At 40.6% G+C, this 17,425-nt stretch overlaps 1 protein-coding gene across 1 annotated transcript in view; it reads left to right on the top strand.

Moving 5' to 3' along the window:
• Positions 1-17,415, top strand: part of nipsnap2 (nipsnap homolog 2) — a 29,341-nt gene extending 11,926 nt beyond the window's left edge. Inside the window, exons 7-10 of the mRNA XM_048557391.2 lie at positions 5,995-6,026; positions 10,483-10,577; positions 12,767-12,850; positions 16,422-17,415. Of these exons, the coding sequence (XP_048413348.1) occupies positions 5,995-6,026; positions 10,483-10,577; positions 12,767-12,850; positions 16,422-16,486 (276 nt within the window). The 3' untranslated portion in view covers positions 16,487-17,415. The remainder of the gene's footprint in view (positions 1-5,994; positions 6,027-10,482; positions 10,578-12,766; positions 12,851-16,421) is intronic.
• The last annotated feature ends 10 nt before the right edge of the window (positions 17,416-17,425 follow it).

Below are 17,425 nucleotides of genomic sequence, written 5' to 3'. Positions count from 1 at the left end.
AGTTTTGGTGAATTCAAGTTCCACCATCTGGTGTGGCAGGATTTGAACATTACTAGGGTTCTGGATGTGCGTTTGCTCGCTGAGCTGGAAGGTTAGTTTTCAGACGTTTCGTCACCATTCTAGGTAACATCATCAGTGAGCCTCCGACGAAGCGCTGGTGTTATGTCCCGCTTTCTATTTATCTGGTTAGGTTTCCTTGGGTTGGTGATAAATAGAAAGCGGGACATGAGCCTCCGACGAAGCGCTGGTGTTATGTCCCGCTTTCTATTTATCACCAACCCAAGGAAACCTAACCAGATAAATAGAAAGCAGGACATAACACCAGCGCTTCGTCGGAGGCTCACTGATGTTACCTAGAATGGTGACGAAATGGTGAAAACGAACCTTCCAGCTCAGCGAGCAAACTCACATCCAGAACTTCAACCTGAGCTACAAATGTTCTCAAAACTCGCTATTACCAGGGTCTCTGGATTAGCAGTCCAGCAATAGTACCACAAGGCTGTTGCGCCTCATATGTTGACAATAGATCTTCTCTACTAGATTCGTCTTCTCCAAGGTAACTTTGCAGATTGATGCTCATTAGCTGGCAATTTTGAATCATCTCAGTATCCAAGTTTAAGACATCTTTACATTGTTTTCTAAGAGATTTGACTTTGAAACTTCAAGAATATTTTAGTCAATGCTTTTGATAAAATAGAAAGGAAAAGAATTTAATGAGCCGTGTTGGTATGGTAAGTGTTCTTAGCACCCATTTTACAAACGGTGACCTTGAAACATTTGATTTTTATCTATCCACAGCTGCTACAACAGCTCGATAAATTGTTACTGTATTTTCCATGTTTACTAAATATATTATCTCCGTTCATGGATTGTTCAGCTCTGAACAATTGCCTTCAGCTTCACCAAATGGTGCCATCTGGCACATGCAGAGAAATGCGTGATTAGAACTGCAACTGGATTCTCAAGGTCAAGCATTTAAGTAGGAATATAAAATTATGTATTGAGCTAAGTCATATGTTTTGCATAAATGTCAGATGAAAATTTGGCAAGAATCAAATGAATGAGAAACTTCATTATTATTTTGAGCTATTTTTAGTTACTATTTGATTGTAAGGATAAGGAAGTTGATTTTGGTGCAAATGTGAAGACAACAGTACAAATGCTGGAAATATGTGACAGGTCTGTCAGCATCTGGGGAGAAATTTAATGATGTAAGAAGTTCACAGAATTCTAATGTGCTCCCCAGCCCTGTCAACGTAAGGATTGGAAACAAAGTCTATTGAATATTAAATGCTTAAGCAGCTCCCACCATATTATAAGATAATAAAATGTGAGGCTGGATGAACACAGCAGGCCAAGCAGCATCTCAGGAGCACAAAAGCTGACGTTTCGGGCCTAGACCCTTCATCAGAGAGGGGGATGGGGGGAGGGAACTGGAATAAATAGGGAGAGAGGGGGAGGCGGACCGAAGATGGAGAGCAAAGAAGATAGGTGGAGAGGGTGTAGGTGGGGAGGTAGGGAGGGGATAGGTCAGTCCAGGGAAGACGGACAGGTCAAGGAGGTGGGATGAGGTTAGTAGGTAGCTGGGGGTGCGGCTGGGGGTGGGAGGAAGGGATGGGTGAGAGGAAGAACCGGTTAGGGAGGCAGAGACAGGTTGGACTGGTTTTGGGATGCAGTGGGTGTGGGGGAAGAGCTGGGCTGGTTGTGTGGTGCAGTGGGGGGAGGGGATGAACTGGGCTGGTTTAGGGATGCAGTGGGGGAAGGGGAGATTTTGAAACTGGTGAAGTCCACATTGATACCATATGGCTGCAGGGTTCCCAGGCGGAATATGAGTTGCTGTTCCTGCAACCTTCGGGTGGCATCATTGTGGCAGTGCAGGAGGCCCATGATGGACATGTCATCAAGAGAATGGGAGGGGGAGTGGAAATGGTTTGCGACTGGGAGGTGCAGTTGTTTGTTGCGAACTGAGCGGAGGTGTTCTGCAAAGCGGTCCCCAAGCCTCCGCTTGGTTTCCCCAATGTAGAGAAAGCCGCACCGGGTACAGTGGATGCAGTATACCACATTGGCAGATGTGCAGGTGAACCTCTGCTTAATGTGGAATGTCATCTTGGGGCCTGGGATGGGGGTGAGGGAGGTTCACCTGCACATCTGCCAATGTGGTATACTGCATCCACTGTACCCGGTGCGGCTTTCTCTACATTGGGGAAACCAAGCGGAGGCTTGGGGACCGCTTTGCAGAACACCTCCGCTCAGTTCGCAACAAACAACTGCACCTCCCAGTCGCAAACCATTTCCACTCCCCCTCCCATTCTCTTGATGACATGTCCATCATGGGCCTCCTGCACTGCCACAATGATGCCACCCGAAGGTTGCAGGAACAGCAACTCATATTCCGCCTGGGAACCCTGCAGCCATATGGTATCAATGTGGACTTCACCAGTTTCAAAATCTCCCCTTCCCCCACTGCATCCCTAAACCAGCCCAGTTCATCCCCTCCCCCCACTGCACCACACAACCAGCCCAGCTCTTCCCCCACACCCACTGCATCCCAAAACCAGTCCAACCTGTCTCTGCCTCCCTAACCGGTTCTTCCTCTCACCCATCCCTTCCTCCCACCCCCAGCCGCACCCCCAGCTACCTACTAACCTCATCCCACCTCCTTGACCTGTCCGTCTTCCCTGGACTGACCTATCCCCTCCCTACCTCCCCACCTACACCCTCTCCACCTATCTTCTTTGCTCTCCATCTTCGGTCCGCCTCCCCCTCTCTCCCTATTTATTCCAGTTCCCTCCCCCCATCCCCCTCTCTGATGAAGGGTCTAGGCCCGAAACGTCAGCTTTTGTGCTCCTGAGATGCTGCTTGGCCTGCTGTGTTCATCCAGCCTCACATTTTATTATCTTGGAATCTCCAGCATCTGCAGTTCCCATTATCTCCCACCATATTATGTTTTTTTTAACCATATGCACACAACAATAGACCTGTAGACTCTGTGCCCAGTTATGTAGATGACCTACACTCAATGCACTTCAGCACTAATTATACATCAAGGAAATACAGACTTTGAGCTTAAGGGGTAAGGAATGTGAGAAAGGTTTGAAAAACTAACAGGGCAGTTCATAATTTGTATGTTTAAACAAAAGTTCTTTAGAACATAGAACAATACAGCACAGAACAGGCCCTTTGGCCCTCGTTGTTGTGTCGACCTGTGAACTAATCTAAGCCCCTCCCCCTACACTATCCCATCATTATCCATATGCTTATCCAAGGACTGTTCAAATGCCCCTAATGTGGCTGAGCTAACTACATTGGCAGGCAGGGCGTTCCACGCCCTTACCACTCTGAGTAAAGAACCTGCCTCTGACATCTGTCTTAAATCTACCACCCCTCAATTTGCAGTTTTGCCCCCTTGTACAAGCTGAAGTCATCATCCTCAGAAAAAGACCCTCACTGCCCACCCTGTCTAATCCTCTGATATCCCTGTATGTCTCTATTAAATCCCCTCTTAGCCTCCTTCGCTCCAATGGGGACAGACCCAAGTCCCTCAGCCTTTCTTCATAGGGCCTGCGCTCCAGGCCAGGCCACACCACATCTCCTCTGCACCTTTCCCAATGCTTCCACATCCTTCCTGTAATGGGGCGACCAGAACTGCACACCGTGTTCCAAGTGAGGCTGCACTAGCGTTTTGTACACTTGCAGCATGACACCGCAGCTCCAGAACTCAATCCCTCTACCAATAAAACCTAAAACGCCGTAAGCCTTCTGAACAGCACTATCAACCTGGGTGGCAACTTTCAGGGATCTATGTACATGGACACCAAGATCCCTCTGCACATCTACACTAGCAAGAATCTTTCCATTGACCCGGTATTCTGCCTTCCTATTATTCCTCCCAAAATGAATCACCTCACATTTTTCCGTATTAAACTCCATTTGCCACCTTTTGGCCCAATTCTGCAGTTTATCCAAGTCTCCCTGCAACATTCTTCCACACTGTCCACCACTCCACTGACTTTAGTGTCATCCACAAACTTACTAACCCATCCACCAATGCCTGCGTCCAAGTCATTTATAGAAATGACAAACAGCAGTGGTCCCAAAACAGATCCTTGAGGCACACCACTAGTAACCAGACTCCAGGCTGAATATTTTCCATCAACCACCACTCGTTGCCTTCTTACAGAAAGCCAGTTTCTTAAACCAAACTGCGAAATCTCCCTCAATCCCGTGTCTCTGTATTTTCTCCAATAGCCCACCATGTGGAACCTTATCAAAAGGCTTTACTGAAGTCCATGTACACCACGTCAACTGCCCTACCCTCATCCACATGCTTGGTCACCTTCTCAAAAAACTCAGAGGTTTGTGAGACACTACCTGCCCTTGACGAATCCATGCTGACTATCTCCTATCAAATTGTTGCTTGCTAGATGATTATAAATCCTATCTCTTATAATCCTTTCCAAAACTTTTCCTACAACAGACGTAAGGCTCACAGGTCTGTAATTACCTGGGTCATCCCTACTGCCCTTCTTGAACAAGGGCACAACATTTGCAATCCTCCAGTCCTCTGGTACTGAACCTGTAGACAATGAGGACTCAAAGATCCAGGCCAAAGTCTCTGTCACCACCTCCCTAGCTTCCCAGACAATCCTCGGAAAAACCCCATCTGGCCCAGGGGATTTATCTACCTTCACACCTTCTAGAATTGATAACAACACCTCCTCCTTACTAACCTTAATCCTTTCAATTCTAGTAGCCCTTAACTCAGTCACCTCCTCTACAATGTTCTCCTGTTTCTCAGTGAAAACAGTTGAGAAATAATCATTTAGCACCTCTCCAATCTCCACAGGGTCCACACACAACTTCCCACTTCTATCTTTGACTGGCCCTATTCCTACCCTAATCATCCTCTTATTCCTCTCATACCTATAGAAAGCTTTAGGGTTGTCCTTTATTCTACTGCCAATGTCTGCTCATGTCCCCTCCTTGCTCCTCTTAACTCTCCATTGCCTCATCTGAACAATCTCGGCTCATCGTCACATAAGCCTCCCTCTTCTGCTTAACAAGAGATACAATTTCTTTAGTAAACTACGGTTCCCTTACCTTATCGCTTCCTCCCTGCCTGACAGGGACATACCTATTAAGGACACGCAATATCTGTTCCTTAAACCAGCTCCACATTTCGATTGTCCCCATATCCTGCATTTTGCTCACCCTTTCTATGCCTCCTAAGTCTTGCCTAATCGCATTATAATTGCCCTTCCCCCATCTATAACTCTTGCCCTGTGGCATGTTCCTATCCCTTTCCATTGCTAAAGTAACATAACCGAATTATGGTCACTCTATCCAAAGTGCTCACCTACCACTAAATCAAACACCTGGCCTGGTTCATTACCAAGTACCAGATCCAGCGTGGCCTCTCCTCTTGTCGGCCCTTCGACTTACTGAGTCAGGAAACCCTCCTGCACACGTTGGACAAAAACTGATCCATCCGACCTACTAGAGTTATAGCATTTCCAGTCAATGTTAGGGAAGTTAAAGTCTCCCATAATGACCACCCTGTTCTTTTCACTCCTGCCCAGAATAGTTTTGCCAATCCTCTCCTCTGCATCCCTGGAACTTTGCGGGGGCCTATAAAAAAACCTCCCAGCAGTGTTACCTCTCCTCTCCTGTTTCTGACCTCAGCCCGTACCACCTCAGTAGACGAGTCCTCATCAAAAGTTCTTCCAGCCGCCGTTATGCTGTCCTTGACTAACAAAGCCACACCTCCCCCTCTTTTACCACTTTCCCTGACCTTACTGAAAGATCTAAACCCTGGAACCTGCAACATCCATTCTTGACCCTGCTCTATCCATGTCTCTGAAATGACCACAACACCGAAGTCATCGAACAGCCAAATCATGAGATATTTGTCTGAAAAATTAAGATCTTGTTCCATTATATATTTGTAAATTATATTTTGACTCTTATTTTAATATTGGTATCATTTTTTTTCAGCCAGGAACAATGATTGAATGGGGTAATAACTGGTGAGTGGCATATTAACACTGTTGTACAATTTGTCCTGTTGTATGTAACGTTCCATTTCCATTGCAAGGTTATTTACCAGTAATGGTTGGAAAATGTTGTCCCATTAACCCTTTGATATTTGTAGTCACTAAAGAATTCCTAATTTTTCTTCAGAAAACTCTCCATATTTAATCAGTTATTTTATGCCTATCCTCAGTTTTCATAAGAATGTTTTTAACCAATTCTTATTATCTATTTATGTGTTCATTTTTCTCATTAACCCTAATTGAAACAGAAAAATTCTAACCTGACTGCACCACAAAAGTTGCCATTTAAACTTTGTAACCAGCTGTAAATACTATCTAATCTGCCCTGCTCCATAAGTTCTCAGTTGTTCACTACCATTGATTCGTTAAGTTCCATTTCTATTTCACTAAAGTAGCTTCCACATTCCTAAAAGTATCTCCTGCAATAGTGATTTCAGGGATACCTTCAGCTTGCACCTCTTCATGGTTTATACCTTGTTAGTCAACAATATCTTCTGTAGTTATGCAGTCAACTTCCAAATGAATACTGACAACAAGCAACTGTACTGCTTCGTTGTCACTTGTGACTCCATGACCACATGCCAAAAGTGATGCCTATATTCCATGTTTGATGTTTTTTAAACGAAACAACAATTTGATTCTTGGGTGAGATTCCTAGGTTGCTGAATTCCATCTTTGTGATATGACTCTTGTTTCAATTCATACCCCTACTAGGAGCCTTTTAATAACTTCGAAAAGTGAATAGGAAACATAGTTGGGGGTGCTAACAGGATTAGGTTATGACAGAAGAGCAGGGGAGCATGATTCTATCATAGTGTGTTACAAGTTTGATTGGTAAATAGTTCCCTTGCATAAGATGTTGAGAATTGCACCTTTTTTGTTACTGTTTCTTGTTAATTAGGTACTTTGGGAATTTTATTAGTTTGCGGCAACTTTCAAGTGCATGTTGTTGATGATGAAATGCCACAATAGATCTATTGTCACTTACTGAATCGGCATCTGTATCAGCCCTGATCCTTGTTAACATTGACATGGCGATGGAAGTATTTTGCTTAAAATTAATATTATTGAGAAATGCAGGGGACCCAATGGTTATCCAGGAATTATCAAGTCATTATAACATTGACTCCAATGCCAGTTCAGAATCGTTTTCATCTACTAATTGTTTATTGAGAGTTTACTGAATTCATACTTTGAGTGTAGTGGGTGATGGCCTAGAAAATGCATGGAAGGTGAGAGTGAATTTTATGTGAGCACCATTATTAGTATGTAAATTGTTTCATAATTTGTGACAAAGAAACAGCCCATGTGCTGTGATTTGTTGGATGATTTGTACTGCTCAACAGAACTCCCAAAAGCTATAATTTGTCATCAATCTCCTTGTGAATTTCAAGAGCTTGTTGTATTTGTGTATTAAATATGAGTTAAGTTTGCTGCAGCAAATTAGAGCTGACCTTTATGTTTATAGCCTGTAATGGAAATATTTGTGTACTTGAAATCCCACGCTGATACTGTGGCCCTGAAAGGAACAACTGAATTGTGGGGTCTCATTCCTGCAAGTAGTATGTGGTTCTTGGGCTTTTTTTTTAATTAAAAAAGCTTGTTTCCCCTAATGTCTCTATTTTATCTTTCTCTCAATCCAGTTTTTCTTCGTGGTTCTGGTTCTGTTTTTCTTTCTGTACCTAATTTGAATCTAGTTCACACTATTTCCTTTTCTGTTTATCCTTAAAACTCATTGATTTAAGGAGATGAAACCAACAAGTTATCATCCACCAAGCTTTCAGGGGCCCTATTGAAATTATTGGTTCGTACTTCCAGCAACTTGCAATCAAAAAATTTCAAACAGGAGGTACATATCGGGGAGACGTCAGAGGTTGGTTCTTTACTCGGAGAGTAGTAGGGGAGTGGAATGCATTTCCGGAGAGGATAGTGAAGTTGACCTCATTAGGGGCATTTAAGCAGTTATAAGATTGGTATATGAATGATAGTATAAGTTAGGGGTGGAGGTTAGATAGACCTTAGGTTTCGAGTAAAAGTTCAGCACAACATCGTGGGCTGTAGGGCCTGCACTGTGCTGTACTGTTCTATGTTCTGTATTCTAAGGGAAAGAGTGAACAGTGCGTCAAGCAGTAAGTTGCTGTGCTGCAACCAATTTAAGACCATTTAATGAGAATATCAGCACAGATGCTCCATTCGTTGATTTCTTGATGACGATACAATTGAAGCATTATATTTGTAATGTATTAGAAGGAGACTAACAGAATTTAACTTGAAGCAAAATTGTAATAATTTGCATATAAATTGTTGTGGAATTGTAAAATGAGTAATGATGGTAATTGAGGACATTTCTCTTGAGATGCTTTATTTTGTCTAGTAGTACTTCAAGATAGATATTCTGAATATTTTTATATTGAGATAAATTCAACACAAGCATTTAACGAAAGTGTTTAATGAAGAATAAAAGAAAATAAACATAAATTCTTAGAAGTTCAGAAATGTAATGTTGTGTGTAGGTAAGATTCCAGAGGCCACAGGTGATATGAACCTTGGAATTTAGTAAGCAGTGGGTGAATGATAACAGTTTGGGTTGGCATAGACAAGTGAATTAGGCAGAGCCGTGGCAGATGTAATTTTGCATTTGGTCATGTGAGGTGACACATTTTGGTACAAAGAATGAAGAAAGACAACCCAAATTAAAGGGGTACAGAAACTAAGAGACTTTGAGATGAATGTTCTCATATCTGTGAAGGATAAATGGAGAAGGCCTTCTAAAAGAAAAAGTGTGAAATTGACAAGTGTAGGGTTTTTATTTCTTCATTCACTGGGTAGGCTAGCAAATATTGCCCATCGTTTTTTTTTTACTTCTGTGAAATTACAAAAGCGAGCAAATATGTAAAACACTGGTTAGGGATCAACTGGATTTTTGTGTTCAGTCTTCAGAGTTATACTTTAGGAAGTATATCACAGTCTTGGTGGGGGTGCAGAAGAGGTTTAATGGAGCCAGCATAAAGACTTGCAATAATACAGCACATCTAGAAACATGTTGTTGACAGTGAAGTGTTTTTGAAGTGGACAACAAGCTCATACAAACAATATGCTAATGATCAGAATTGACAAATTTTGGTGAGGACATGGAGATGACTCTTACGTTTTTTCTTCTGAAAAGTGCTTATAGGCTCACTAAGATGGTAGAGAGGAATCTCCGAAATCAGTTTGACTTGTCTGATAGCACAACACACACTCGGTACTAGACTGGACTGTCACCTTTGATTTGAACTTGGACCTTTTTAGAATGATACTAGGGATAAGGGGCTCTGTTGAGACTATAGAATTGGGGATGTTCTCTTTGAAACAGAAGTTTAAAGGGGTATATGGTGTGGGATTGGAAACCATAAATGGTATTGACGTAAATAAATAAGTTGAATTAGTGTCAAAAGGATTGCTAGCCAGGCAATACAGTGTCATGGTAATAGGGCAAAAGATCCAATATTGAGGTGAATTTTACTCGGTAAGTTGTGTGATCTGAATGCACTGTCTGAAACAATAAGCAAAGTCAAATGAATAATAAATCTTAAGAAATTGAAACAAAGCTTGAAGCGAAAACATTTACAGGGCTATTGGATAAGAACCAAAGAGTGAGTCTTGTTGGATATCTCCGAGCCATCACAAGTGTCTTGTACTGTACCATGTTATGTAGCTATTTCGGTACATAAATATTCACCAAATGTACCTTTTTATTTGTTTAATGGATAAAATTAAAGTTGATGTTTTGAGAGCCAACAGAATTGGATACCAAAATCAGCTAATGAATTTGATAATCGAATGAACTAGAAGTAGGAATCATTTTTCCCTATTTTAAAAAATGAATTACATGACCATAAGTGCGAACTACTTCAATGTTATTCATATTATCCATTCTGCCTGCATCTTTGTTATAAGAAAAATGCACTAAATATCCCTTCCCTTTAGTTTAATGTGCATGTATACTTCAAAGTTGAAAATCTTGTTTTAACTGTTTAAAATTTAATGTTGCAGCTGCTTTTATATTTGAGGATTTTGGTTGGGTGAAAGGTCATTGAGTTATTGAGCCAGTCTCCATTCAGAATTTAAAATACTGTAAGTGTTGTGCATAGTGTTATTGGTGTAAAGCAATCATACTTCAACGTTAATTTATACAAAACTAAATTGATTATGAAAACTGCATGTTGAATAACTTGAAATTTCGTATAATCAGTTTCCACCTTACATTTGAGTTTTCAGAAATCTATTAAGATATTCGTTTATTCAAGAATCAAACATCAGCTTCAGTGGTCAAATCATTCAATGAAAAGAATCAAAGGCTAAGTTCTGATGCTTTAGTTGCTTGAAATAAATTAATTATTCATATGTTTTTAGTTTCATTTAGTTTTGATTCATTTAATTTTCACAGGGCTCGTGCTATTCGATATCGACAAGAGAACAATGAAGCAGTTGGTGGCTTCTTCTCTCAGATTGGTGAGCTGTACACAGTGCATCATCTATGGGGTAAATAAATCCTATCAGTCAGTGTTTTCGTGTTTCTTTGCACCTTTTGCAAAACTTAAGTTGATCATTTTTCAAAATGCAACTTGTCAATCATAATGTTGAAGAAATCAAAAAGATCTTCTCTGATTTTGTTCTTTTGTGTGTGTGTTAACTGCCTAAGGAGTACAATTATTGGCATATGACTCTGAAAGTGGAATAATTTTTTTGCTAAATGGTTAACAGAGCTGAGGTAGTTGGAGAATACCAACTCCACCTGCATCGTGATATACGTTGTTCTTCGTCTTTACGTTGTTCTTCGTCTTTACGTTGCACATGGGATGCTCTGTATTGTGGGAATTTATTTGTTGTTCATTTATTATCAGGATCTAATTTCAACCCAAGTATTCATGGTATTGACCAAAGAAGTTGCTATTGCATTTTCACCTTGCCGAGAGCGAACCCCAACTTTCTTGCCACCAATTCAGTTCTATTATTGAGCACCATACCATATTTCAGTCCAATTGGGTTTATCATGATGTCTGTCTTCTATCATCTCCAGTTGATCCTGACCCCAAACAGTACATTGCTACCTTGTCCTTAGAATCATGATAAAATTCTCCTTGTCCACCTAACCAAATTACTTCTGCCTACATCCTATCTTTTCTTTTTTCCACTCTGACCTTATTTAAAATTTTGTTTGTTTTCTCCATTTTTCACTCTTTCCAACTTTACTAACATTCATGGTTATCTGTCTGTGTTTGAAGTTTCACCATCTGTTTTTCTGTGTACAGAGGGAAGCTATCAACTGTTTCTTTCAGTAGATTCTGCTTTTATGTTTGCATTCTAAATATATATATTTTCCTCTTTTAATGTTATCAGCATTGATAGACTCCATCAAATTTAATGTCAGTGTTCTTAATTAAATTATCCTCCATGTAGTCACAGGTGAAATTAACTTGACTTTCACTTTGGAGAACCACTATTACTGTGTCTTAGAGTGGAGGCTTGGAATGCAAGATGGTGCTATCTTTCATTTTCTGTTTGACCTACCTCTCTGTTTGTGCTGTATTCCAATAAGTTTCATAATATCTTTTAGCATGTACAGTGTCTGCTTACTCCTCCTCTCCCATTGAATAGCACTTGGAATTGTAAATTTGCATAGTTTACTAAGCAGCTTGTGCAGTGTTTGTAACAAGATCAGTCAGATGGGCATCATAGAATATAAGTTCCCTGATTGCTGTTAACCTGGTCTAATTAAGGAGTCCAGGCTGATAGGTATAAACAGGAGTGTCAGAGATTCTGTTCACCCTTGAGAGCTGGTTGGAGGAATCTGGCTCAGTGTCAAGAATTCTCCATTTATAAATAAAAGGTGACATGGTGACAGGATATCAGCCACTGGAGTTATTTCACCTTTCTCCCTGGTAAAGAGGTCACATCCAGTGATGTAAAAAGTGCAGGTAGCTACAAGGACCTGAACAAGCATGTGGACCAAATGAAAGATACAAGCTAGCGAATGGTGTCGGAGGAAATTGTGCCTGGCTCTTGGACAGCCTTTCCACCTGTTCTGGAAACTGTGGGTTATTCCTCTCTGTCAAGTATTGAAGATACCTCTGAATCTGAGCTGGACACAGCAGATGCCTTTGCCTTGATGCCATTGCCACCTGAAGTGGAGAATGAATTTCTTCCAAGATTCTCCAAGTGCAAGAGGCAGGTACTGAGCGTGTTAGAGGCAGATTTAGAGGAACCTGACCCAGTGTTAACACACCCGAGGACAGGTTTCATAAAAAAGAGAACTGGCCTATGACCTTTGACTTAGCCCCAGTGAACATAAAAGAATGAGATCCCTGATTTGGGCTGTTAACCTGGTCCAATCAGGGAGCCCTAGCTGCTGGATATAAACAGTGTCCAAAGTTCTGTTCACTCTTGAGGAAGCTGGATCAGTGTTAAGCACTTCCCACGTCTAAGTAAATAGTTACTTAGTGACAGGATACTGGCCTCTAGTTATTTCAGACTGCTTTGGCAGTAACTGGCAAAATACAATTGATACTTACAGCTTGAATTTTAAAACGATATGACTAATGTTAGAATTCTGAATTGTAAATTTGATATCTTTCAGATCTTCAAATGGTTTTTAATTTCTGTAAAATAATTTCCACAATAGTGTTGTAAATTTAATTATTCATTCCAGATATCATACTTTCTTTTTGAAGCTTACAAGGACTTGCAATCAAGAGATGAAACACGGAATTCAGCATGGCAGAAGCCTGGCTGGGATGAATGTGTATACTACACAGGTATTTTCATTGTATAATTAGCTTACTGTAAACTATTCAAGCTAAACAAGTGACCTGTGATAATAAGATTCCACTTGCTGTTCCCAAGCTGTAATGACCTAAGCATTAACTGTAATAGGGGTGTCACAATTGCAAAATCAGGCAATGTTCATACTTTGGAGAACACAAAGACATTTCCTCATTCACTAGTCATCTCACACAGATCTAGCAATTTTTTTCCCCTCTAATAATCCTTAATTCTGAGAAATGAATATTTTTCTGAGTGCCAAATGTACCTCTTGGCTGCAAGGCGATGTTTAGGGTAGCATTCCCTTTGCTTCAACATAATCAATGTTAAATAAATGACTGAGGTTGATGTTTTTGTTAGTTCATATTTTGAATCGAAATTCTAAGTGTAAGCTCTGGCTTCATTACAAAAAATATAACCAATATGGCTTTTTACAAAGACTGATCAATATTTGTTTTCCTTACCTTCATTACACATTAAGCTGTTTGAAAGACTAAAGAGGAGGAAAATAATGCCTGAAAAATATTAACACTTCTTACACTTGATTACTTGCCTCAGATTTAATAGACTGTACTTGCTCAATAGCATCCTCCTCACTGATATTTAGTTTTCATAGACCCCCTAAAGTATGGAAGCAGGCCATTCAGCCCATTGAGTCCACACCAGCCCTCTGAAGAGCATCCCATGCAGACTCACTCCTCCTATCCTATCTCTGTAAAAATGCATTTCCCATGGCTAATCCACCGAGCCCGCACATCTTTGGACCATTGGAGGAAACCAACACATACATGGGGAGAATGTGTAGACTCCACACAGGCAATTGCCTGAAGGTGGAATCGAACCCGGGTCTCTGGTGCCTTACGGTAGCAGTGCTGCCACTGTGCTGCCCAGTTTAAGTTCTACCAGGACCACTTGGTTCTTGAACATATTGCTGCCTTCGTCCAACTAAAAGAACCTAAACCTAGAGATGAGATAAAGTGAGGTGGGAGTGAACATTCTCAATATCAAGGCAACATTTGACTGAGGATGGCCTCAAGGAGCCCGAACAAAATGGACTCAATGGGAAATGGAAAACTCCTCCACTGGTTGGAGCCAACAGGTGTTCCAAATAATGACTGTCTTAATCAAGAGAGAATTTAACTGTCTCCCCTCAATATTCAACATTACCCCCATGTTGCCTCCACCTGAATCCCTTGCTTTGACATCCTGGGAGTTACCACTGACCAGAAATTTAACTGGACCAGGCCAAATACTTGTGTTGGTACAAGTGCAGATCAGGGGCTAGGAACTCTTTTGCGAATAACTTATTTCTTGTCATATCCATCATCTATAAGCAGTCAGATGTATGGTGGAATGCACGACATTCCACCTGAAGCTGCCAGGACAAATGCAGCTTCAACAGCAGTCAAAAAGGCCCATCCACAACAAAGTAACCCACTGTTCTGAGGAACGGTCACCGGACCTGAAACATTAACTCAAATTCTTCTTCGTTGCTGCTGCTAGACCTGCTGAGCTTTTCCAGCAACTTCTGTTTTTTTGTTCCTATCAGGTCGGGTGCTCCGGTTTCGTCCCACAGTCCAAAGATGTGCAGGCTAAGTGGATTGGCTATCATAAATTGCCCATAGTGTTCAGGCATGTGTGGGTAATAGGGGGATGGGTCTGGATGGGATGCTGCAAGGGGCGGTGTGGACTTGTTGGGCCGAAGGGCCTGTTTCCACACTGTAGGTAATCTAATCTGAAAAAAATTACAGCATCTGCAGTTTTTTTTTAAAAGTAACCCACTTGTTTGATGCTCCATCCACCATGTTCAACAGTCATTTCCTTCACCATCTACACACAGCAGCAGCAGCAGTGTGTCCCATGTACCAGGTGCACTGCAGAATTCATCGCCCAAACCCACATACTCCTCCACCTAGAAAGTGGAGGTAGCAAATGCATAGGGATACTATCACCTTCCCATCCTAGGCGCACACTATCCTAACTTGGAACTATGACGTTATTCCTTCACTGTTGCTTGGACAAATTCCTAACAGCATTGTGGATGTACATACCGCCAAGATTTTGGCATTTCAAGGAGATGGCAACATCACCTTCCCAAGGACACAAAGGGATTTGTAATAAAGGTTGGTATAACCAGCAATGCAATGGCTACATGCTGTGAGCCAATTAAGAAAAAGCACCTGAAACTCCATTATGAACAGGATAGTAAAGAAATATATATGAGGTGATTATATGCACTTCTTTTCTTATGAATTGGAGGCTGTTGTGTCAAAACTGTATTAAATCATTTTACCTTCTGACTGTCAGAAGCAATACACAGTATAGACCCCTGGCTCCAACAGGAAAAACCTTTTCATTGTCCTTCAGATTGTGCTATCATTGCATTTACCTTGGTGGTGAGAGGAATGACTTGAAATTGTACTTTTTATGGAGTCAGATGATTTTGTGACTATTACAACCACAGCTTTCAAATGAATTACGCTGGCATAAAAACACGTAATTTGTCTGTGCAACGCAAGTTTAGCAATGAGATGTAACTTCGTAATTTTCTAGAGATTAGAATTGCATTTCCACTTCAAGCTTGCATGATGTCAGCATATTCTAAATGTTTCTGAAAACAGAGACCAAAAGGAGGCCAGCATTCAGTATAGTTTCTCCTCTGATTGTTGTTATCGCCATTTAAAATTTGGCATTTTTGTGTTGATGGCAGCCAGATGAAAAGTTTTGATAACGTGGTGATGTTTAGACTCTGGAGTCAGTTAGCTTAGTTGGTGAGACAACTGGTTTGTGATGCTGAGTAGTCGCAAAAGTATGGGTTCAATTCAGCAACCGGACGAGGTTACCGTGAAGGACTCTCCTTTTCAACCTCTGACCTTGCCTGAGGCATGCTGAACCTTCCTCTAAACCACCAGCAGTTGTCCCTGTCTCTCTCATGAGGGAGCAACCCTTTGCCTTTAATGTTTGGATTAATAATCTAGAAGCCTACGTTATATTCCTTAAGGGAATTGGATTCAAATCCCACTATAGCAGCTAATGGGAGTTAAGTACAGTTCATACATCTGGAGTTCTTCTCTGTAATGGTAATTGTGAAACTATCAATTTGTTGTTTTAAGAAAATTGTATTTTGTGTACTAATGTCCTTTTAGGGAAGCAAATTTGCCACCTTTACCTGTCTAACAGAATATAGTCTTAACCACCCTTTGAAAAAGCATAGCAAGCCTCAGTTCAAATGCAGTTGGTGATGGCTATCAAATACTGACCTTGCCAGTGATACCCGCATTTCATGCAGGAATCAAATGTTGTTTGTCAGCAACATTGAAGTTCCTATACTGAAATGACTGTTTATGTTCTTAATGTTCATTTGTTCCTTTGTTGAATCTATTGTCCAAATCGTTAGAACAAGTCATTTGTTTTCAGAAAAGACTTCAGTTCACATGTTCACTGTCAAAATTATCTCCAGATAATACTAGAGTTATGGCTGCAGTGTTTAGATTTTGATGTACAACCATTCTTTTTTCGTAATATAGACAAATTAATTACTGGTGGTCTTTTTGTTTTGCACAGTGCCACTCATCCAGCGCATGGATTCTAGGATTATGATTCCACTGAAGATTTCACCACTTCAGTAAAGATCAACTTGCAACACCCTTAAATGAAAGTAAATAACTTGTGTTTTGTCTTAATGCACAAGTTACTGACATGAGTCTGTACTTGTAATGATTTAAATAAGTATTTTAACTTCAAGATCTTTTATTGAATTTGCAGACACTTCTGAAGTGAATTATCAGTTATTAAAAGCAATATATTCTTTCTGAAGCACCAAGTAAAATTATAATGTTAGATGTGTAAAGTCCTAAATGGTTATCTTCATTTTTATTCTTATTTTTGTTGCACTGCCCTCCTCCACCTCTGGACTGAACCACTAATGATGGTATCTTCCTAACTTTATCTGTTCCACTCCTTAGCCAGTGGAATAATTTTTTGAAGACAGTAAATTTAAGGGTTTTTGGGGAGTGTGTGTGTGTGTGTGTGTGTATATGTGTATATATATGTGTGTATACTGTTGAGCAACATCATGACAAGTTATGCCTGAATCTTGCAAAAGGACTTATCAGAATTTCCTTTGCAAAACATTGACTATCCCCATTTAGTAAGGGACTCATCAGTTTTCACAATTTCAAGTGTGGTTCATTAGGGAATTACTTTTTAAAACAATATCAATTTTTGTGGAATAAACTGCTCTTGTGCTGTTTCTTGAATAATAGACATTCAGCTGTGTATGATACAAGAATAGATTATTAGTGTTCTTTTGGTGTTGCTTTATACTGCTGTAGGTGATGCATGTGTAATCACTGTACAAAATTGTAAGCTCACAATTACATTTTTAAGAACTTTGTGTGCTTATTTTTAAAATGGCACCATTATATGTAGTTTATAGGATTTACGATAACTCTGTAAATCTAATTAATGAAAGAAATCTGTTTCTAAGTCATTGGTCAACTGTCAGGCTACAATAACCAATACAGTCCGAGGGCTGTAATAAACTTGATTTGCAACATCTGTGTTTA

Source organism: Stegostoma tigrinum, chromosome 27 (genome assembly GCF_030684315.1).
Source record: "Stegostoma tigrinum isolate sSteTig4 chromosome 27, sSteTig4.hap1, whole genome shotgun sequence".
In the NCBI taxonomy this organism is placed as follows: domain Eukaryota; kingdom Metazoa; phylum Chordata; class Chondrichthyes; order Orectolobiformes; family Stegostomatidae; genus Stegostoma; species Stegostoma tigrinum.
This window is presented reverse-complemented; position numbering and strand designations above follow the sequence as displayed.